The sequence below is a fragment of the Loxodonta africana genome, chromosome 10 (genome assembly GCF_030014295.1).
Source record: "Loxodonta africana isolate mLoxAfr1 chromosome 10, mLoxAfr1.hap2, whole genome shotgun sequence".
Taxonomy (NCBI): domain Eukaryota; kingdom Metazoa; phylum Chordata; class Mammalia; order Proboscidea; family Elephantidae; genus Loxodonta; species Loxodonta africana.
In genome coordinates, this window is record NC_087351.1 from 30983165 (window position 1) to 31007731 (window position 24567).

At 38.9% G+C, this 24567-nt stretch overlaps 1 protein-coding gene across 1 annotated transcript in view; it reads left to right on the plus strand.

The window, feature by feature from the left end:
* Positions 1–11224: 11224 nt before the first annotated feature.
* The window catches only part of RPGRIP1 (RPGR interacting protein 1), a 53813-nt gene continuing 40470 nt past the window's right edge, over positions 11225–24567 (plus strand). Inside the window, 3 exon segments of the mRNA XM_064292273.1 lie at positions 11225–11312; positions 20674–20815; positions 23229–23488. Coding sequence (XP_064148343.1) covers positions 11225–11312; positions 20674–20815; positions 23229–23488 — 490 coding nt within the window.

Here is a 24567-nt window from a genome sequence, read left to right on the forward strand (position 1 = left end):
AATTAAAAAATGAGCAAAGGACGAGAATAAACATTCCTCTAAAGAAAATATACAAGTGGCCAAAAAGCACATGAAAAGATGTTCAGCAAGGTTAATCATTAGGGAAAGGCAAATCAAAACCACAATGAGATATCACTTCACTTCATGCGTAGTAGGATGTATGTTATTTTTAAAAATGTAAAAAAAAAAAAAAAAACCCTAAAGTAAAAATTGAGAATAACGTGTTGATGAGGATGTGGAGAAATTGGAGCTTCCTACATTTTTGGTGGGAATGTAAAATGGTGCAGCTTCCACGGAAAACAGTTTGACAGTTTCCAAAAAGTTAAACACAGAAATACCATTTGACCCAGGAATACCATTCCTAGTTATATACTCAAAAGGACTGAAAGCAGTGACTCAGACACATGGACACCAACTTCCATTGCAGCATAGCTTACTGTAGCCAAAAGACGAAGATGGAAACAATCCAAGTGTCCATCAACACGTGAATGGATAAACAAAATGTGGTGTATATCCATGAAGTATTTTTCAGCTATAAAGACATATGAAGTTCTGATGCATGCCAACACATGGACGAACCTTAAAAACATGTTAAGCAATAAAAACTTGCAAGTGGCCATCTAAGATACAATTATCAATCTCTTACCATCCAGGGCAAAGGATAACTGAGAAAACCAAAGAACCAAGGGAGCAATTGCTGCAAAGGATTAATGGACCACACAAACCACAGCCCATATGATCCCAAGAACAGAAGAACTAGGTGGTGCCCGGCTACCACTGCTCTGGCTGGGATCACATCACAGGGTTCTGGGCAGCATGGGAGAAAAATTGCAGAACAAAAAATCAAATTCACAAAAAAGACCAGACAGTCTGACAGACTGGAAGAACCAAACCACCGAGGCTATGTCCTAAGACATTCTTCTGACTACTCTTCATCCAAACCATAGACAGGTACATAAAGTAAACAGTAACACCCGAGAGTAACGTGCTGCTTGGAACAATCAATTATACGAGATCAAAAGGGCAACATTTGTCCAAAAGCAAAGATGAGAAGGCAGGAAGCGGTAGCAATTCAGGAGAAAAGAAAACCGAGAACCTAGGACAGAAACGGAGGGAGTGCTGGCATGTTGTGGGGAATAAAGCCGATGTCATGGAACACTTTATGTACAAATTATAGAACGAGAAATTAATTTGCTCTGTAAACATTGACCCAATGCACAATAAAAAAAATTTTTTAATTATGTTAAGTGAAATAAGCCAGACGCAAAAAGACAAATAGTATATGATCTGACTTAGATGAAATATCTAGAATAAGTAAATCCATGGAGATAAAAGAAGACTAATGGCTGCCAGGGGATGTGGGAGGGAAGAATGGAGAGTTTTTTGAAAAAGTAAGGGAAAAAAACTTCCTATTTCTCTTATTTCCTCTATTTCCTTTTTCCTTTCCTGCTAAACATTTGGAGGCCTGGTGGTGCAGTGGTTAAGAGCTTGGCTGCTAACCAAGAAGATCGGCAGTTCGAATCCGTGAACTGCTCCTTGGAAACCCTGTGGAGCAGTTCTGCTCTGTACTATAGGGTTGCTATGAGTGGATTGGATTCAATGGCAATGAGTTAGTTAAAGATTTTTCTCCAACTTCTCCTTTTTTTTCCTTGCTCCTCTTCTCCATTTTCATCCCACAATGACCTAAATCTGATTCCTTGTAGGTTAAGCCTTCTTTAACATATTTGCCATCTGTTCTCCTTCTGGCTCCGAAGCACGAGATTTCATCCCCTAGTAATTTTTCATTAAGCTAATCACCATACAGCTTAGAAAGAGTTTTTCAGTTGAAAGCCTTACATTTCGTTATTAGTACTGACTTTACTATTAGGATAGAGACTGTCTGTCTCAGCAAACAAGTAAAACTAAAACACCATACGAATCACCTGGTCCAGATTCTTTAAATTATGACATTATACAATTATATGTCACATAATAATTATCTTTCATATGAACGATCATTGTAAAATTTATTCAGGGGATATTTTTTAACACAATTTTGGAGACTTCTCAGCAGCTGAGGAACATTTTCAATAGAATGACTCTTTTGTTAACTGCTTATTCCATAGCTCCACCCCCGGTATACTGCCTTCTTGTCATCCCAGTTTATCTTCAGATACCTAAAACCTCAGAGCACACTCCTCTGCTCACTTCCTCATTGTCCAAAGAACCCTGAGTGCCATTCCTTTTTGAAAGGTGGCAACATAGCATGGTAAGGTCTGAGAATGGTAAGTTTCAGGGAATGTGAAGAAATGCTGAACTGAAGACAATAATATCACAGAGAAAGGTAAATCACACGCTTGGCATGCATTTAAACTGGCAGACACACAGAGAATGGAGCAGAGGTCATTAAAGTCCCTTCCCTTCCATCTGAGTCCTGGAAGGCAAAAGAAAGCCTTATTATGCTTGTGTCAGTATGAGATTTCCAATAACTGAATCAAATATCTATTTGTAAATTTAAATTTTAAGTATGGAAATAAAATGTCCCAAACTGGTTTGTGGTGATTAGTGGATAAAAAAAAAAAGAAATACCTCAGTAAAATGACTAAAAAGCTTTCAATTTATACACTTGAATTGGGTATAGGTAAAACATATCTCAACAGAATTGTTTTTAAAGGTGCAAAATCAAGGGAATAAAATTTAAAATTCAGTTCCTTAGTCATACTAGCCACATTTCAAGTGCTCAATAGCCATATCTGGTTAGTGGCTACAGCACAGGTTTAGTACACAAAACTACGTTCTTTTCCCTTCTTTCCCATGATGTTAAAAAATACTTTCTTAAATCTGTTACAAAATACACTTATAATAGACCTATAACAACCAAAATAGGTAACATATAAAAATGTAATATCCTCTTAAAAGAAATAAATGATTATATTTTTAAAGTTCAAGAAAAATAGTAATCAAAGAAATGCAAATTTAAGTGACAGCGAATTAATATTTTTCACTGATAAAATAGATATTTAAAAAAATAGATGCTCCCGGTGTTAGTCAAGATGAGAAAAAATGGGTACTACTGATCTGGTACGCCCTTTTTGAAGGTTAGTCGGACAATATGGCAATAAGTATCAAAGACCTTAAAGATGGGAATCCTCTTTGACTCTGCAGTTCCACTTCTTTTACTTTTTTTCTTTTACTGTGACCGAATTTTTTTTTTTTACTGTGCTTCAGATACTTTGCAGAGCAAATTAGATTCTCGTTAAACAATTGATATACATATTGTTTTGTGACATTGGTTGCCAACCCCAGGACGTGTCAACACTCTCATTTCTCGACCTTGGGTTCCCTGTTATCAGCTTGCCTGTCCCCTCCTGCCTTCTTGTCCTTGCCGCTAGGCTGGCATGCCTCTTTAGTCTCATTTTGTTTTATGGGCCTGTCTAATCTTTGGCTGAATGGTGAGCCTCAGGAGTGACTTCAATACTGAGTTAAAAGGGTGTCTAGGGACCATACTTTCGGGGTTCTCCGGTCTCTGTCAGACCAGTAAGTCAGGTCTTTTTTTGTGTGAGTTACAATTTTGTTCTACGTTTATCTCCAGCTCTATCATGATCCCTGTCAGAGCAGTCAATGGTGGTAGCCAAGCACCATCTAGTTGCGCTGGCCTCAGTCTGGTGGATTGGTAATTCTACTTCTATTAATTCATCTTAAAAAATAACTGTGGGTGTGAGAAAGGATTTATCGATGAGAATTTTTAAGAAAATATTAGTTATAATGGCAAAAAATTAAAAAACCATCTAAATGCCCACCAGTAGGGAATTGGTAAGGAGCCGTGGTGGCACAATGGTTAAGTGCTCAGCTACTAACCTAATGGTTGGTGGTTCAAACCCACCAGCAGCCCCACTGGAGAAAAACCTGGCAATCTGCTCCCATAAAGATTATAGCCTAGGAAACCCTATGGGGCAGTTCTACTCTGTCCTATAGGGTCACTCACTATGAGTTGAAATCGATTCAACAGCAACAACACAGAATTGGTTAAAATATGATATGTCTATCAAATAGAATACACACCAAAACAATAACAGGAGTTACCTCTGGTGGTAGCATTACAAATACATTTCATTTTCTTCTTTTTGCTTTTCTGTACATATCTACCATGAAGACATATTACCTTCGTAATCAGAAAAATGTTATTATAAATAATATCTCCAAGTCCTCCTTACTGACTGAAATCCCTTTAACACGGAACAAGGCATTATATTCTACATTTAGAAGTACATTAAGGCTAGCTTTAGAAAAAAACGGTCTGAGTCCACTATAAGATATAAGAAGGATGTCAGTGGAAAAAGCACGAGGTAAGCGGGTGCCTGAGAGGGGTAAGAGAAGAAATTAACTTGAAGATAATAAAAAGAACAAAAATCAGAGGTTCAGAAAAGAAAGAGCAAGATCACCAAACACAAACTTGGCCTACTGAAAAAGTTTTGCCTGGTACTGTCTCTGGCTAGAGCATCTAAAAAAGGAGAGAAGACCCAAGGTTCGTTTGGAGATGGCTTGGCCAAGGAGCAATCTTAGGTGCAGAAAAAGCCCGTTTTATAGACCTGGGAAAATATTATAGTGAATTTTCTGTCTTCATTAGGAGATGTCCTAGATATTCTCTATACTTCCTACTTGGTCCCCCACTTTTTACTTTATTTTCTTTTTATTTCATGGGAGATAGAGGAAGTCATAAAGGGTACTCCTGGGAATCCATGCATTTCATGGCAATAATCAGAATGGGGGCTTTCCCAATGCACATACGTAATGCATAAAGAGAGGATTTCATATAACAATTGAGACCAAATTCCACTAAATATATAATATGAATACGGTGACCAGCCATACAGAATTTTTAAGAATTTCTCATTGTCAAATATCAAGTCTCGTTCATAATTACATACTAATGTTTGATTTGGAAACTGGTCAGGGTGAAATGACAGTTATACATTCTTTTACTGGAGAGGGTTCTCGCAAATGTGGAGTGAGCAAGCACGTCAATCCCACCAATGGAGCAGAGTTTGTTTGCTTCAGAGAGATCTCAGAGCCCCAGAAAGTCTCCTACTGTTGTCCTTCAGGAAGAGATTTAAGGAACATTCTCCCAACAATAATAAATGTCTATCAACCTCAAATCAAATAAATGTACTCTCAGTTTTAGTTTTATTTGAGAAGTTGATACGTTGAGGAATGTTTTAGCTGCTCGTTTACCAACTGCAACATGCAAGGAGCAAAAAGTAGATCAGCCTTTGCACTCTGATCTACAAAGAGTTAAAATCTTATGAGCTAAACAGAACTGGATTAGCTGGAGAACAGGAAGACAAGAGGATTGAAACCTAGAGCATTAAAGGGCACCAGAACAGTCCGAGAAAAGAATTAGCGAGAATTCTCTGGAGGAAGCAAGAACTGTAAGTTTATATCTAATATATATTTATAGTTTTCCATTTCTTTCCCTGGGGTGATTTCTGAGACAAGTGAAATAAGTTTATTCATTTCACACTCTACCACCAGTCTCCCAGGCATCCAGGCACAAAAATTGCCGAGCCGCCTTTGATCCCCTTACGCTCTTAACTCCGTCCTACATCCAACCAACCAGTTGTCAAGTCTTTTGATTCTTGCTCCATCCTACTCTCCCATCCCCATGCTTCCATCCTTCCTAGTTCAAGCCCTCGTCTCTGAACTACAGCAATATCCTCCTAACACCACTCCTCTCCTGCAATCTCTCTGACTCACTAATACCAGATTCCTATTCTTAAAACTCATCCACAACTCTAACTCAATTGCTCTTGTACTCAAATATGTATAATTGCTGACTATTGTCTATGGAAATGGATAAAATTCCTTTATAGTCAAGATCTTCTAAAATATGGTTCTTTTCAAAAACTTTCCCTCTCAAACTCTTCATGCCTACCTGCTACTCTCCAAGGTCACCTTGATCTTTGCCCATCCCTGATTCTACTCATACCGTCCTCGTTGTATGAAACACTCTATCTCCACCTGCCGAAATCCTTCCTAGTCTCCAACAACCCTTCATCTGTGAAGCTTTTCTTGATCCTTCAAGTAAATCTGAATCTAACTGTTCTTTTACATTCCCATTTCACTTTGTTCTTCTTTAATTGGCTTTTGATATTTTGATATTTTTTAATTCTAATATTTTAAATAATTTTATTTTATATTTAATAATACACTTATAGTTAAGAGTATACTTTTCTTAGTTCCTATCTTAAACATTCACTTCCCCAGAGCAAGGACTCTATTTCCTTCTACTTGTAGCAACTGCATGTAATGGGTACACAGTAATATTTACCAAATTAAGTTCAATCCAAATATCTGGAGTTCTTATCATCTGTTCCCAGCTTTCACACAACTGGTGCTATAGTTACAGAGTCTGCTCTTTTCTCCACAGGTTTTCTTTATCTCTGCTCCAGGTTTCTTTCTCAATTCTGTCATCCCAGTTGCTTCTATCTTCTTACATAAGATCGAGTCCTCCCAAGTTAGTCTCACTCACTATAAAACAATTTTCCTCAAGGCTCCTATTCACAATTTGTCCCTTCCTTCATTCAGCTTGGAGAAGCCCAACTATAGCCACTCCTTGTAGGGACTTGACTATTTACTAGGCCTGTTAAAGATAATCCCTTATAGAGTGAGAAAACCTGAATTTCCAATCTATGTTAATTTTGAAATAGTTAAAACTCCCTTTCTGTATTTTGTCACACAGGCCCACTTAACCCATGAATTTTTAAAAGATGGGAATATTTTTTCAGCATTATTTCCTAAGATCTACTGATACTCCCTTGACCCGTTTTCTACCCTTTAGAATTTTACAACGTCTTCTTTTTTTTTAATGATTTTTTAATTTTATTTTTGTCATTGTTGAGAATGTATACACAGCAAAAACATACACCAATTCAAGTTTCTATATGTACAATTCAGTGACATTGATTACATTGAGTTGTGCAATCATTCTTACACTCCTTCACTGGTTGTTCCTTCCTCATTAACATAAACCGTAAGGTTCCTATCCATTGGAGTTGCTGTTGTGAATTTGATTCCATTTAGATAGATTTTAAAAGAGCGTGATGCTCAAGGCGGACATTCATTACTAAAAAAAAAATTCATTACTAGTTAAGCTAAACTGTGGTTTGGTTTTAAGGAGACTTCAGGGGATACTTTTGGTTTCAGGCTTAAGGATTATCTTAGAGCAATAGTTTCAGGAGGTAATCCAGCCTCCATGGCTCCAGAAAGTCTGGATTCCATGAGAACAATGTCTTCTTTACAACAGTGATATTCAAATCAGTAACATCATATGGCTCTTACTTCACCGTGTTCTTGGGGGAAAAATTCATACAAATCTTTACAAAATTATTAAAAGCAATTCTAAAAAACAATTTCTGCCACAATCCAATGTTATAATACCACATCCACCAAAAAATTATTGTACATCTGCATGTACATCAGTACTGTTTTATATACAAAGATATTCTCAAGAGAACTTATACAGTACTAAAAAGAAACATCATGGGATAAACACTATAAAGGAAAAATGAACTCATATTAGCCAATGCATAAGAAAATCATGCATATATAAGTCATAAATTTGTACTGATAAATACAGTTTAGAATTATCAGTTGGCCAGAGATTTGTTCGGTCAAAACAAACAAAAAACAGTTATCATTTAGCTAACACAGAGCAAGTACTAAGTGCCAAGCATTGTGCTATATTTTTTGTAGGCATTATTTCAATTCATCCTCATCGCAACCATAAAAAAACAAACCAAACCCGTTGCCGTTGAGTGGATTCCGACTCGTAGCGACCCTATAGAACAGAGTAGAGCCTCCCCATAAGGTTTCCAAGGAGTGCCTGGTAGATTCCAACTACTGACCTTTTGGTCAGCAGCCATAGCTGTTAACCACTATGCCACCAGGGTTTCCTATCATAACCATATGAGGTGAATATTTCCTCCATATTTTTGCAGACAGGGAAACTAAGAAAGAGAGTGTTTAAGTAACCTGCCCATGATCACACAGCAAAGGAAAAGATGTGAATTCATATTTTTCTTATTCCTAGGCCATTGATCATAGTCATTATTTATAGTTCATTCTCTCTAAATTTAATCAGAGGTGAGTATAAAATCAAAGTAAGGGGTATTGGCTGTATAATTTCATTACTGGTACCATCAACCTGCTTTTATGCATATATCATTTCTAACAGGCTTTTTTTTTATTCTTCACCTGCATATACCAACTCTTGCTGCTGTACACTATAGTTTTGAATATCACACTGCAAGGCAATCCTTTTAGTCTTTCATCCCTGTTGAGTACAAAGCAATTGATAAACCCTTCTTACATCTACTTTCCAATCTTTTTTTTTCCGATAGATTAAATCTGGCCACTTGATTGATTGTATTTGGATGTTTCTTAACCATTCTTTTACTGACAGTCTCTCCTGGGTTTTCTTCGTTGACATTTTGATAAACTCCATTTCATTCTTAGAGAGTAATTTTGTCTTTAGTTTTGGTGGTACTTTTCAGTTGCTCCATAGTGCTATATAGCTTTGATGGTATATTTTGGAGTGGTCATAAGCCAGAACAATCTTCTCTGTGCCCAGATATTAAAGAACGACAACATCTCTTTTTCTATTACAGCTCTCTTTTTGCAAATGGCTTTGGGTCCAGAGGACCAGGTCCATGATGCAGTCACCTCTCCTTTCCCTTCATACTACTACTTCTTTATAGTAGGAAGCTGGAGAGACAAAATGACTTAGTAAATCTGAAAAAGCTACTGTAAATGTGAGATTTTCATTAAAACACAGTGGTTTTCTTGGTTTCTTCCATTCTGTTCTAACCCTAGGACTATTACCTAACATTTGAAAGTACGTCAACTTTTGGGTGAGTTCAGCTTCCTTAAAATGAACATGCTATGAAATCTGTATAGATTCATTTAATATAATGTCATTGGAAATATGCTCTTTATTTATTGTGATTTTTTTTAAAAAAGAAACAATACAGAGCAGAATCTGAATGACCCAATTCATGTTAAATTGTCTGGAAAGTGGGTGAATAAAACAATGTTCTCTCCAGGGGATAGAATTTCTCCATCATGCTTTTTACTTTCTCCTTTATGTTTCTCCCTTTGTTCACAACAAGCATGTCAACAAGTTTCTTCAGTTGTCAATTCAAGCTAGCTTCAGCAAAAAGGAAGCTTTCGTTATGCAGGACACAGGAATCTTCCACAGAACCTAAGGGAAAGACCAGAGCCAGGGTTTGGAAAAGACTGGAATCAAGCACAAAAAGCTTTCAGGGCTGTTGACTCGTCTCAGCCTCTCAGTGTCATTCTTTCTCTTGATTTGTCCCTGCATTCATTTATGCAAAACGTATTTATTGAGTGCCTACTATGTGCTGGAGCCCTGGTGGCATAGTAGTTAAGAGCTCAAATGCTAACAAAAGGTCAGTAGTTTGAATCCACCAGCTGCTCCTTGGAAACCCTATGAGGCACTTCTACACTGTCTTACAAGATTGCTATGCGTTGGAATCAACTTCACCGCAATGGCTTTTTGGTTTACTATGTTCCAGGAGCCACTCAAGTGAGGGCCATATACAGGTGAATAAGAGAAACCAAATTTTCTGCCTTCCAAGTCCTTATGTTCTAGTGAGAATGAGCAAAAAATAAACAAGGGTAAATAAATGATGGTAGTTTCTGAGTATGGTTAAGTGTTATGAGGGAAATAAACAGGGTGACATGATAGAGTATAACAGTTATGAAGGTCAGGGAACGGTCTCTTGGCAGATGACAAGATGCTTTAGTTATAAAGGTCAGGGAAATGTCTCTTGGCAGATGACAAGATGCTGAGAAACCTGAAGGATGAGCAGGAGCCAGCTTTGTAAAGAGCAAGGGAAAGACTATTCCAGCAATGTACAAAGACCTCGAGGCAAGAAAGAGGTTGGTAGTTGGAGGAGCAGAGAGTAGGTCAGTGTTGAGAGGTGTGAGCTAGAAGAGCAGAAGTACAAAATGTGATGGGAGAAGTAGGAAGGGAGTCAGATCCTGCAAGGCTTTGTGGACCTGGTAAGGAGTTTAGATTTTATTCTAAATGTAGTGGAAAGCCATTAGAAACATTTAAGCAGGAAATGCTATGGGTAGGTTGTTTTACAAAGATCACTCCAAATACTTCAGGGAAAATTTATTTGGGAGTGGTAGTAAGAAAGTGGAGAGAATATTAAGAACACATTGTGGTAGTTGAGGTGAGAGACACAGGAGGCTTGAATTACAGGGGTAGTGGAGACAAGGTGATACATTTTGTAGGTAGAATGTGGAGGACTTGCTAAAGAATGGATGAGGGAAAGGGACTAAGTAATCAAGGCTTTAGGGACTGGGAGATGGTGGGGTCATTTATAGGGATAGGGAAAAACTGGGAAAGGATCAGGTTTGAGAGAGAAATTTAAATTCCTGTTTGGGACAAATGAGTTTGAGATATTTAGTAGCCATGCAAGTGGAAATGTTGAAAGACAGAAAGGTATACAAATCTGAATGTCAGGGCTGGAGATACAAATTTTGAAATCAACAGCATATAACAACATATAGTATTTAAAGCCAGGGGACTGGATACTATCATTCAGGAAAAGAGCATTTACCAAGGTGTGAGGCAACTTTACAGATAGGATTTCCTGGTTTCTCAGGCCACAGGGCAAAATATGGCCATCCCACAGTTCCCAAGTTTACGTGTTGTAGTTCTAGCCATCCACAGAGGCTAACTTAACCTTCTCAGTCCCATTTCTAACTCCCTGGGAATCTGATTGGCTCAGCTTGGGTCAGTTGTTTGCCATGGTCCAGTCATCACTGACTGGGAGGCAGGATCACCAAATATAAACTAAAAGGGGAGTAGAGGCCCATTCCCTGAGAAAGGGGATGGTCATTGACTTCCAGGCTAAGCAGACACTTCAAAATTGATACAAAATTATATATATCAATTCTATAGTAAAAAAAAAAAATCTGATTTTCATTTTGAATAAATACTCATTATTACTGAATATTTGGTCTTACTCTTTAGTACAGAGCGGTCCACACCACCATAAAAGTGACTATGACATGTCATATACCATCATGAAAGCTGAGAATTTCCATCTACAACTGAAGTATAACTTAAGTACAGCCTGAAGACGCATGTAATTAGCTGGACTTCTCTAATTCAGCGTCCTCTGGGATCTTTTCCAGCTTGGGAGCTGGTATGATGTCACATCTTCTGGTGGACAATACGTCAGGAGACCAACCAGTTAGAGACACAGACTCCATACCTCTGACGATGCCAGCCTGGAAAGGTAAGTTCAGCGCCTGAGGAAGAATACGTTATAGAATTACAGCTCTCTCTCTCTGTCATTGTGGTGGTTGCTTTGCTTTCAGCTCTTTTTTCAATCTTCTCAACATTTTACTCTTAAATTCTTATATCACATATAAATGAGGAAAAAATATAGTTTAAAGAGTAATAATATATATAATAATAATAAATAAGAGATATATATAAAGCAGCTATATTGAGATATAATTTACATACCATAAAACTCACTTCGAAAGCATACAACTCAGTAGTTTTTAGTATATTCATAGAGTCACACATTAGTTACCATGACTTAATTTTAGAACATTTTTATCACCCCAAAAAGAAAACCTGTAGTAGTCATGTCCCATCTCCCCATCCCCACCCCTGGCAGTCACTAATCTACTTTCTGTCACTATAAATTTGCTTGTTCTGGACATTTCATATGACCAGAATCATAGAATATGTGAACTTTTTTGACTGGCTTATTCCATTTAGCATTATGTTTCCAAGGTTTGTTCATGTAGTAGTATATACCAGTACTTTATTCCTTTTTATTGCCAAATAATAATTCATTGTGTGGATATACCACATTTTGTTTATCCATTCATCAGCTCATGGACATTTGGAGTGTTTCTACTTTTTGGCTATTATGAATTATGTTGATATGAACATTCACGTACAAATTTTTGTGTGGCCCTGCTTTCATTTTGTATAACTAAGAGTAGAATTTCTGGGTCATATGATAATTCCAGGTTTAACATTTTGAGGTACTGCCAAACAGTTTTCCAAAGTGTTTGTATGCTTTTACATTTCTACCAGCGATGTATGAAGGTTCCAATTGCTCTGTATCCTTGCCAACACTTGCTGTTACAGTCTGTGATCTCTATGTGCTTTTGTTTCCTTTTCCTGTTACATTTTTGATTTGCATTTCTCTACTGACTAATCAGAAAACCCTGGTGGCGTAGTGGTTAAGTGGCACGACTGTTAACCAAGAAGTCAGCAACTTGAAACCACCAGGTGCTCCTTGGAAACTCTATGGGGCAGTTCTACTCCTATAGACTCACTATGAGTTGGAATCGACTCGACAGCAGTGGGTTTGGTTTTTGGTTTTATTGACTAATCGTATTGAACATCTTTCTATGTGCTTATTGGCCATCTGAAGAAGTCCTGGTGGCACAACAGTTAAGTGCTCATCTGCTGACTGCAAGGTCAGTGGTTTGAACCCACCACCTGCTCTGTGGGAAAAAAGACCTGGTTATCTGCTCCTACAAAGATTACAGCCTAGGAAACCCTGTGGGGCAGTTCTACTCTGTCCTGTAGGGTCACTATTAGTCGTAGTTGACTCAATGGCACACAGCATTGTCCATTTGTATATTTTCTTTGGAGAAATACTTATTCAGATCTTTGTCCATATTTTATCTGGATTATTTGTCTTTTTTATTGGTGAGTTATCTTTTTTTAACGTATTTTGTCACTGTGACAAGTTAGTTTTTGAAGAGACCACATGCATGGAGCAATAGAGTTTTCTTGGCAGCTTCTTAGTTTTGCTTTAAGCACAATTTAATAAAACGGATTCCCTTTAGTCCCTCTAGGTAAAATGCTTCCCTGCTACTTAACTTTGAAGGACCCCTTTATGTCAGAATTAGGAATGAAAGATCAAAATAGAGAAGTAATAGCATGTATACCCATCACAGCTCAAAATCAATGCCTATGATGGAGAAATTTTGAGGTGGTGCAAGTAAGCTATCTCTTGACTATCTCCCTAATGGGACTAAGACTTTCCACACAATACTTTTCCATTAATATTCTTGTCTGATATAAATGATATGGTAACGTATGCTGTCACATTGTAGAGTTGCAACCAATGTCACAAAGCAATATGCATGTAAATTTTTCAATAAGAAGTTAACTTGAGTTGCAAACTTCTACCTAAAGCACAATAAAAAATTTTTTAAAATGATACTGAAAGACTGTTTTCTCAGTTAATGAATGATACAGTCTTCTCAAAAGAGAGAGTTTTGTATTATCTAAAAATGCTTTGATCTCCATCTATGCAATCCATCCAGCCTCAAGAAGATCCCGGCATGACCCCAGCAATTCCTGATTCAGACAAGTCATCCCCGCCCCTTCTTTCCGCCAGTTACCACCATCTCCCTTCCCCAACACAGTCCCTGCATACAAATGATTTCACTTTTCTAAGCCAAGTGATGAAACCCAGGTGGCATAGCGGTTAAGAGCTGCAGCTGCTAATCAAATATCAGCAGATTGGATACCCCACACGTTCCTTGGAAACCCTATGGGCAGTTCTACTCTGTCCTATAGGGTCACTATGAGTCAGAAACAACTCAACGGCAATGGGTTTTAAGCCAAGTAAAACTTACAGGCCTTAGGCCAGGTGCTTGGTTTTCCTTCTGGAAACCTCTTTTGCCCTATCTCACATGAATCAACTGGTGTTGGTTCAGCTAGTCAGGTAGCTGTAATTGCCCCTAGGGTTTATTTATCCTCAAATGTTATAACATCTTCTAGTTATTTTGTCCCCAGAAGGAAAGGAATAAGTAATGTCACTTTCCTTTTTGCATTTATTTTCTTAAGATACTTTTTGATGGTTTTTTAGTTGTTTTTATTTTGAAATAATTTCAAACTTACAGAAAAATTGCAAGAATAATACACTGAATTCCCATATATCTTTCACTCAGATTCCACAATCATTAACACTTATCTCATTTGCCTTGTCATAGTCTCTCTCATATGGAGCCTTGGTGGTGCAGTTGTTAAGCACTGGGCTGCTAAACAAAAGGTCCGCAGATCGAATCCACCAGCCACTCCTTGGAAGCTCTATGGAGCCACTCCTTGGAAGCCCTATGGGGCAGTTCTACTCTGTCCTATAGGGTCGCTATGAGTTGGAATCAACTCAACGGCAACGGGTTTGTTTTATATATAGATAGATATATAATATAAAACACAAACCAAACCAAACCCATCAATGGGTTCGTTTTATATATATGTGTGTGTGTATGTGTTTGTATGTATGTATTATTTATTATATTATATAAAACCGAAACCAAACCAAACACACTGCTTTCAAGTTGATTCCAACTCATAGAGACCCTATAGGACAAAGCAGAACTGCCCCATAGGGTTTCCAAGGAGTGCCTGGTGAATTCGAACTGGTGACCTGTTGGTTAGCAGCCATAGCTTAACTGCTATGCCACCAGGGTTTCCATATTTATACATATATATATATGAATTTTTTTTAAAAGATACAACTTCCAAAACAATGAGCTTACAAAATGATGTAGCTGATTGCTAGGCACACTTAGTGTAATAGAAAAGTATGATCATTGAGAAAGAAATTTGAAACATGATCATAAACCTTTATGAAAATCTCCATTTGCAACAAACTCTTTAATTCATTTACTTCTAGCAATTTAATGTATACTAAAAGGGAAATTGCACATAGTTTGTGATGAAACCTAGAAAGCTTCATTTTCCACAAAGTAAACATATATATCTTTCTCTTGGCACCTTCTTCCAAACCTCTTTTACTGTGCTGAAGAAATATTGGGTTCCTTTAGATTTTTGGTTAGGTGGATGGTTTCCTCTCCAGGTAGGTAGCTTCTGCACAAGGTTTTTCTGTCCCTAGGAGTATGAGTAAATGAATAATTTCTTTTATAAGGATCAGCACAAAGCTGGCTCCTATGAGGTGGAGGTTTAAGATGTCCCAAATGTCCAACTTTTCCAAACTGCTACACCACCTGACCATCTCTAACATCATCTGTTCCCTCTCCCCTCAGCAGTCTCCCTTCTGGTCTTTGGGTTGGGTAATTTGCTGCAAAGCTTTACAGAACTCATGAACCCTACTTATAGTTAAGTGGTTTAACAGGAAAGTAGCAGGATACAACTTGGGATCAGGATCAACTTGGAAGCAACAGGAACAACAACTCAGGACGCAGTTTCTTGATCAGGATAGCTTCTTCTCGCCCTCTGCCTCAGTACCCTGCTGGGGCCTTCTCAGGGAAGTGTTACAACTCTTAGCTTCATGGGTTGGCAAGCCCCACCTTCTTGCTCTGGTCTCCAGATTGCTGTGGTCTAGTGCTGCCTTCTCTTGCTGTGTTACAGCTTGTTTCTCTCTCTCTCTCCCTGTCTCTCTTTAAGCCTAGCAGCATAGCAAAACTGACCAATTCCTTCATTAGGGTTCCATACAACTTATTTGCACGGTCCCACCCCCACAAGGGGAAATCCTGGTGGTGTAGTGGTTAGGAGCTACACCTGTTAACCAGAAGGTCAGCAATTCAAATCTACCAGGCACCCCTTGGAAACTCTATGGGGCAGTTCTATTCTGTCCTATAGGATCGCTATGAGTTGGAATCAACTTGACAGAAACGGGTTAGACCCCAACAAGGGTGCCATGCACCTCATTTACATTATCAGCAAGCTATCCAGTCCCTTTGGTGGGCCATAAGCACCTCATTTGCATATCCCAACCCAGTCATTTGGTGACAGTTACAAAGACAATGGTTAAAAGGATCATATTAAGTAATACACTACACTGCAAGGGCTTTTTGAACTTTGAAAATGATCTTAGCCAGTTTGTGTTTTATGTGCTTTGTGTGTGGAACAGGTGAAGCTTTGAGAAGCACAAAATCTCCAATGGTACAGTGCTGAAGAGCATTGTTAATATAGTAGGTCTTTCACTTATTGAAATACAAAGACCCATTTGATAGCGACAATTAAATGTACTGTAAACATAGGTGGCTTTTTTTACCTCCCAGTTCACATAGGTCTTGCCATGTGGCTCCTGGTTTTTTTTTTTTTTTAATATTTTATTATTAAATATGTTATACAAATAAAAAATGCCAAATATTATGGAATGCAGCTAAAGCACAGATCACAAGGAATATTATAGCTGTAAATTATTATTCAAAAAGAAAAAGATTTCATGGGGAATCTCAGTTAACTGGTCTAATATTGTGTTTAGTGTTTCTGGTCTCCTCCTGGTTCATTGCATAGTATCTGGGGTCTTAAAAGCTTGCAAGAGGCTATCCAAGGCACAATAACTGGTCTCTATTCTATTGGAGCAACAGAGGAAGAAGGAGAGTCAAGATAAGGAGGAGGAAAAGGAATGTATGGCTAGTTGCCTCCATGAACAACTACCTCCTTTGCTGATGAGACCAGAAAACTAGATGGTGCCTGGCTACCATTACTAAATGTTTTGATCAAAGATTCTTCTATAGAATCTTTGATCAAAAGGGGTATTTGAACAGATTTTCAAATTCTTATGAAATCCAGACTTTCAGGAACCATTGAGGCTATATGAACCACTGAAACTATTGCTCTGAAATAATCTTAAACCAGAGATATACCCTGAAGGCTTCTTTAAACCAAGCCATTATTATTAGGTGCTGTTGAGTCAGTTCTAACTCACAGTGACCCTGTGAACAACAGAATGAAACACTGCCCAGTCCTGCACCATCCTCACAATTGTTGCTATGTTTGAGCCCATTGTTGCAGCTAAGTATCAGTCCATCTCATTGAGGGTCTTCCTCTATTTTGCTGACCCTCTATTTTACCAAGAATGATGTCCTTCTCTAGGGACTGCTAGATCCCTCCAGATAACATGTCCAAAGTACATGAGACAAACTCCTGCCAACCTCACTTCGAAGGAGCATTCTGGCTTTACTTCTTCCAAGGCAGATTTGTTTGTTCTTCTAGCAGTCCTTGGTATAGTCAACATTCTTCCCCAACACCATAATTCAGTAGTTTAGCTTAATTAATAAAGAATGTCTGCCCTGAGCATTATGATCTTTTAAAGAACTATCTAAACGGGATCAAACTGACAATACCCACCAACTTGAAATGTTAGATAGGAGGCTTAGGGGGCAATGAATTTATGTCAACAGGGAGGAACGATTTGGAAAAGGAGGGAGAGAATGGTTGTACTATTTGAGTGTAATCAATGTCACTGAATAGTACATGCAGAAATTTTTGAAATGGTGTATGTTCTGCTGTGTATGGAGCCCTAGTGGTACAGTGGTTAAGAGCTCAGCTGCTAACCAAAAGATTGGCAGTTTGAATCCACCAGTTGCTCCTTAGAAACTCTATGGGGCAGTTCTACTTTGTCCTGTAGGGTTGCTATGAATTGGAATCAACTCAACAGCAACAGGTTTTTTGGCCTGCTGTGTATATTTTCAACAATAAAAAATAATAAAATAAATTATTAATAAAAAAGATGTCAAATCAATAACCTAACTTTCCACCTTAAGAAACTAGAAAAGGATAATCTAACCCCAAAACAAGCATAAGGATGGAAATAATAAAAATTAGAGCAGAAATAAATGAAATAGAGAGTAGAAGAATGATAGAGGAAATCAACAAAACCAAAATGGGTTCTTTAAAAAGATCAGCAAGATGGAAATCTTTAGGTAGACTGACAATTCCATTTAAAATAGCACCTAAGAAAATCATTTACTTAGGAAAAAATTTAAACAGAAACCCTATACTTGATAAGGATTCAATACCCAAAATATATAAAGAACTCTGACAACTCAACAACAAAAAGACACACAACCGAATTTAAAAATGAGCAATGGATTTGAATGGATAGTTGTCCAAAAGAGATACACAAATGGTCAATGGGCACATGAAAAGATTCTCAGCATCGTTAGTCATTGTTGTTGTATGCTATCGAGTTGGTTCTAGCTCATAATGATCTTGTAGGGTAGAGTAGAGCTGCTTCACAGGGTTTCCTAGGCTGTAGTGTTTACTAGAGCAAATTGCCAGGTCTTTCCTCTGGAGGAGTGGCTCGTGGGTTGGAACTGCCAGCCTTTTGGTTAGCAGCCGAGCACTTAACCAATTGCACTACCAGGTGTTTCTCACTAGTCATTAGGGAAATGAAAATCAAAATCACAAAGAGCTACACTTCACACCCACTAGTTTTGTTGTTCTGTCCAGTTAAGATGGCTCTTATTAAAAAAAAAAAAACTGGAAACTAACAAGTGAGGATGTGGAGAAATCGGAACCTTCATGCTTTGCTGGTTGTAAAATGGTACAGCTGCTTTGCAGAACAGTTTGGCATTTCCTCAAAAAGTTAAAAATAGAATTACCACATGACCCAGCAATTCCACTCCTAGGTATATATCCAAAAACTTGAAAGCAATAACTCAGACACTTTTATACTAATGTTCATTGCAGCATTATGCACAATAACCAAAAGGTAGAAATCATATTATAATAGCCAAAAGTGTTTATCAACAGATGAATGGATAAACAAAATATAATATATATATATACACACAAGCATACATACAATGGAATATTATTTAACCATAAAGAAGAATAAAAGCTTATATACTATGATATTGATGAACCTTGAAAACATTATTCTCAGTGAAATAAATCAGACGCAAAAGGACAAATATTGTATTTTCCCACTATGGATGGAATTTTCGGTTCTCCTGGAATATAGACTTTCTGGAGCCATGGAGGTTAAGATGACCCACCCAAAACTACTGCACTGAGGTAATCTTTGAATCTTAAACCTTGAGCAAACTGGTCTCCTGAAAGTCATCTTTAAGTAAGGTAATAGTCTAACTTAGTGAAGAATGCTTGCCTTGAGCATTATGTTCTTTTAAAGAATTATTCAGGCAGTTTTGATAACTGTAGTTCCAAAGGTCAGAATAGAAGCTATGTTTGAAGGCTAATTGATAATTATTTGAATTGTTCTTTAAGAAAATGTTGTATGGAATCCTGCATGTCCACGAGGTATTCTGTGAACTTTACTACCGATAAGCTAGTGTATAGGAATCTGTGAAAAGTCTTTCTTCTTTGGAACATTTTTGACTCTCTAGTCTGAAATGTTGCCCCAATTTGCAAATTGTATATTAAACAACTTTCAATCAGTTTTTATTATTGGCTTAACATTGATTTTATTTTAATACCACTTATATGAAACAAATAGATTAGGCAAACACATAGAGATAAAAGTTGTTTATTAGTGGTTACTAGAGACTCGGCATAGGGGGCAATCGTGAGTTACTGCTTACGGAGTACTGAGTTTCTGTTTGGGGTGATGTAAAAGTTTTAGACATACTGCTGTTGGTAACAACATGGTAATTGTAGTTAATGTCACTAAAATGTACACTTAAAAATGGTTACAGTGGCAAACTTTGTTATATATATTTTTTACCACAGTAAAATATATTTTAAAAGGAAAAAATTAAAATGGAGCTTTCTGTTTTATATATATTTTATTACAGTAATTAAAAAACAATAATAAGATGAGTCTTGGTAAGCAAAAAAGGTTTCTATGCTTGCCCTTACAGGAGATTTGAAAACAATTTTGGTAAAATCCTTGTGTTAATCCAAATTCTCTAATAAGAAGTGTCAAAAACCTAAATGTTTAGCAAACCAACCCCATTGCCGTTGGGTCAATTCTGACTCATAGAGACCCTATAGGACAGAGTAGAACTGCCCCATAGGGTTTCCGAGGAGCACCTGGTAAATTCAAACTGCCGACCTTTCGGTTAGCAGCTGTAGCTCTTAACCACTATGCCACCAGGGTTTCCAAATGCTTAGAGAAACCCTAAAAATTAGTGTAACAGATTATATTTATTATGAGTAGATACGATTCTAATTGAGCAGCGTCAACCCAAGTATCGGGAAGGAACTCTGAAGAGGGGACAGTGAAAGTGAGTTATATAGGTCACTGTGAAGTTAATTTCTCGGAAGAGAACATCAGAGCACTAGGAGGCTTTCAGGGTCCACAGGTTACAGAAACAGAATCACCAAGGACATGCCGTGCATTCTAAAACACAGCCTCTAGCCTGGAGTTCCCGCTTTTGGAGGCTGGCTCCACACAGATAATTTTCCAAAAGAATCCAACACCTAAGGCAAAACACTCTCTGCTAAACTGCTTACTTAACTATTGTTTAACCTGAAAGTGACTCCAGGGAACCAGTTCTTACAAGGTTCAAAAGGATGCCTTAGGGCGGATGATCTGGGTGGGTACCCCACTTCCGTGAACCCAGAAATCTGGATTCCAGGAGAATCAAAACAATTTGTCAGGGTTAAAAATAGAATAGGTTAAAAAGAAAAATTAAATAGACTAAAAGTCCAATTGTAAAGTTTCACCAAGAGAGTGTAGTTTCTAGACAGGAAGCTGAGTCATACATCAGGCTGCAATGATATGAAAAGGAGCCTCCAGAGTTCCATTAGCACCTATTTTCATATACTTCCTGAATTTTCTCTTAGATACTCTACTCAAGATAGATCTATGCCCTTTGGACAAGATACGATAAGAGACCTGATGGGTTAAAAAGTTACATGTAAAAATAATCCCCTTTTGCCCTGTCCTGGGACTATAGGTAAGAATATAAAAACTCAACCATCCCTCAGCAAGATGAGCAGGGAGGAATTGGAGGACAGTTTCCTTCGACTTCGTGATGAGCACATGATGGTGAAGGCTTTTTCTTGGAAGCAACAGGATGAGATCAAAAGGTACCTCAAGTTCTTCTTAAGTCCTTGAAATCTGTGCCTATACCAGGCCTACAGCACACTAAATAAAAAGGAATACATTTTGCTGAGATATCTATGCCAGAGAAGTAATCAAATTTCAAGGATGTTTGGTTCCCAAAACAGTTTTTGAAGCAATAGTGCTTTATTCTGTTTTCCTGTCAAACATATATCACAAAGCATCATCAAGAACCTGGGTAGTGGTATTTCAGCCCACAGGAGACTGGGCAATCAGGCTGAATCCCTTCTTTCACTGGATTCCTGCCCTGGTCACAGAGAGGGGAAGTCAGAGGAGGAATGGACAAAAGGGTGTTGAGGCAAGTAGGAGTTGTCGTTGTTAGGTGTCCTTGACCTTTATTTACAAAACAAAACTCATATTGATCTTTTTCTATGTGCAAGCATGTTTTAAGTGCTTAACATGTATTAACTAATTTAATATTATAAAAACTGTTAACTCACTATAAAGGAGGTATTATTAAGATGAAAAGGAGGCACAGGAAAGTTAAGTAATTTGCCCAAGGTCACAGCAAAGCTGAAGGCTCTTAACACAGAAATATACTATGTCTAGTGACCTAAACTAGACATATGGTCACTATGAGTCAGAATCGACTCGATGGCACTGGGTTTTTTTTTGAGTGACCTAAGGATATTGGCTTGCAGAAGGCCACCTGCATCAGAATCACCTGATGGGTTTGTTAGAATGATAATTCCTGACTCCACCACAGTCCTACTGAAGCTGAATCTCTGGGAGTGGGAACCAAAAGTCTTCAGGGAGGGGGAAGGGTGTGGAGAGAGTGAGGAATGAGGAGAGCTGGAAGTGGTGCTAGGGGAGGCAGGAGAGAGGAAACTCAGATGGGGAGAATGGGAGCTCTAAAACACATTTTGAAGATGTTGGTGTCAGTGGCCACCTGAAACAAACTTGTAGTTGAACAAGTTGGGTTTATTAGTTGTTCCTTCCGAGTGGTTCATTTAGAATTTATAAGATTGCAAGCTTCTACTGGAGACCAAGGTACTTCAGAGTTGGTGATTATTTTGTATTGTGGAGAACTCAAGGATCTGGTAACGTCAGAAGGGTGCGTGAGACTAAAAAACTGCTTCTTGGTGGATAACCATAAGTACTTGAAATTCTGGATGTTAAATGGCTAAAGGAGAGTCTATTCCCCTGCTCCAGTGGTGCTTAGCCTTGCGCCCACATGGGGGCAAAGAGCTGCACACCAGAAACCCAAGAGGGGTGAGGCGCAGGGTCAATCACTGTGTCCCATCAATGCACCATCTTTGTTGTAAGCACTTTGCATATGTTCAGGTATTTAATCTGCACAACCCTAAAAAGGCAGACATTATTAGTATAATTTTCATTTATAAATGAGGAAATTGCAGCACAGAAAGGTTGAAGTGATATGGTCAAGGTCACACAGTCAATAAATGTCAGAACAGCAGGCAGTAGGACCTCGGAAACTAATTGTAAAGATAAAAAGCATGACTTTAGGTCATGGTATGGTGCCTCGGTGGGGCAGTGGTTATAGCTTGGGGCTGCCACCTGTAAGGTCAGCGGTTGGTAAACCACCACCAGCTGCGCCAAGGGAGAAAGATGTGGCAGTCTGCTTCCCTAAAGATTTTCAGCCTTGGAAACCCTATAGGGTAGTTCTACTCTGTCCTGAAGCGTGGCTATGAGTCGGAATCCACTGATGGTTGTGGGTTTTTTGGTCTAGGTCAAGACAACAAAGAGTGACTCAGCATCCACTACAGGCAAAGCTCTGAGTATACTAGGTGCCATAGAGGTGTAGGAGCCCTGGTGGCGCAATGGTTAAGAGCTTAGGCTGCTAACCAAAAGGTCGGCAGTTTGAATCCACCAGCTGCTCCTTGGAGACCACTATAGGGCAGCTGCACTCTGTCCTACAGAGTCACTGCGAGTCGGAGTGGACTCGATGGCAACGTGGTTAGGTGGACAGAGGAGTAATATTTAAAATTGAGTACATACACAAGGGCGTGCAAGACAGTTACTGGGATGGGAGATGTAAATATTGAAATTTCTACTTGTATTTATCTCCCCCTTCAAAAATGAGTATTTTTATTTATTTCATAATATCCATAATTTATTAGTACCGAAGTAAATGTATATTACTTAAAAACAAGTATACACAGAAATGTATACTTTTTTTACTGAGATGAGTTGTGATCACTGCAATAGAAGGGACAAAGAAGAACACCCCAATGTCGCTGCCCTCAAGGAGTTACAGTGTATTGGAATGAGAACATTAATCTTTTAAGAGTAAATCATGGGCCACAGTAGGTCAATTCATATCGCAGGTCAACTCATGAACAACTGCCACTAAATAAACTAGAAATAATAACTATCACAGAAGGAGAAGCCACGTGCCATTTCCTTTATTTTTGCCCATTGGATGAGGACTGCCTTGCTCAGGCTGAGCGCCGTGGGTGGTGGTGACCTGCGGGCCCAGGCGGCGGCGGCGGCGCAGCTCCCAGAGCCGGCAAGGCGGCGGCGGAACGGGGCGTGGCGGCAGCGCCCGGCGATGCACCAACGCCCCGCGGCGCCCGGGCCGCAGCGGCAGGTCCAGCGCAACAGCAGGTCTTCTCCCAGGCGCGCCCACGTGGCGCACAGACAGCTCCACACCGCTGGAGCGCTGGTGCCAGAGCAACCCAAGAGAGGTGAGGCCCGGAGCCATGCCCTCAGGGCTTAACCACCGGGAAGGATTGATTTGCAGATGGCATTTTCCTCTCTGCTTTATCTCCCCGCCCCCGCCACGACACCCCCTCCCCCTTTCCGGCTCCCCATATGGTTCTTTTGTTTCCAGTTCCTCCATCTTACCTCCCAACAGCCCTTTTTTTCAGAGGGGGGTATCATTTTCAAAATTCTCAATTCACCCTGGAGCACCTCTGAGGGGAGGAGAACCGGACAAAGAGAACAGGGACTTTGCTGGTCGACTTTGCAGTGGGTCAGAAAAACAGAGAGATAACATTTATTCCTGCTCAGACGTGAGGGGAAACCCTGGTGGCATAGTGGTTAAGAGTTCGGCTGCTAACCAGAAGGTCAGCAATTCAAATCCACCAGCTGCTCCTTGGAAATCCTATGGGGCAGTTCTGCTCTGTCCTGTAGGGTCACTATGAGTCGGAAAAGACTCGAGGGCAAGGGTTTTCTGGGCAGACCTGAGGGGAGTGATCTCAAGTCGGGTTCTCCCACTGCACATCTGGGATAGCCAGGATTTCTAGAACATTAATGCCTCTAAAGGTGGGGTTCTTAACCTTTGCCGGGCATGAACTGCCTTGAAACCTTGTCAAAGCTAAGGCCCCTCTCCCAAGAAAAACTGCACATACAAATGTATAAAACTTTGCATACAATCTCATGGGTTCAAAGATTCCCAAAACCCATCCACGAAGTCCAGGCCTAGAAAAACCAGGTAGTAAATCACTAAGAGTTACAAGAGTCTGAGGTCTGTCATTCTCTGGGTGCTCTGAAACCCTATGCTGAATATCCAGGGTAAAGACACCTCATTCTCATGGACCTAAATTGAGGGAGGATGAAGGAAATCTACACATAGCATTTAATGTAAATACATTTAATTTACTAATAAATACTCATTTGTTTTGTTAATATTCTCCTATACTTTCAAGTCCCTTACTCCAGCCAACCAAACCTTTGCAAAAACAGCTAAAAGTAGAAAAATTAAATGAGCCTAAATTCCAGTTCAGTTTAACAGGTCAGAGTTATTGAGCACCTATTATGTACC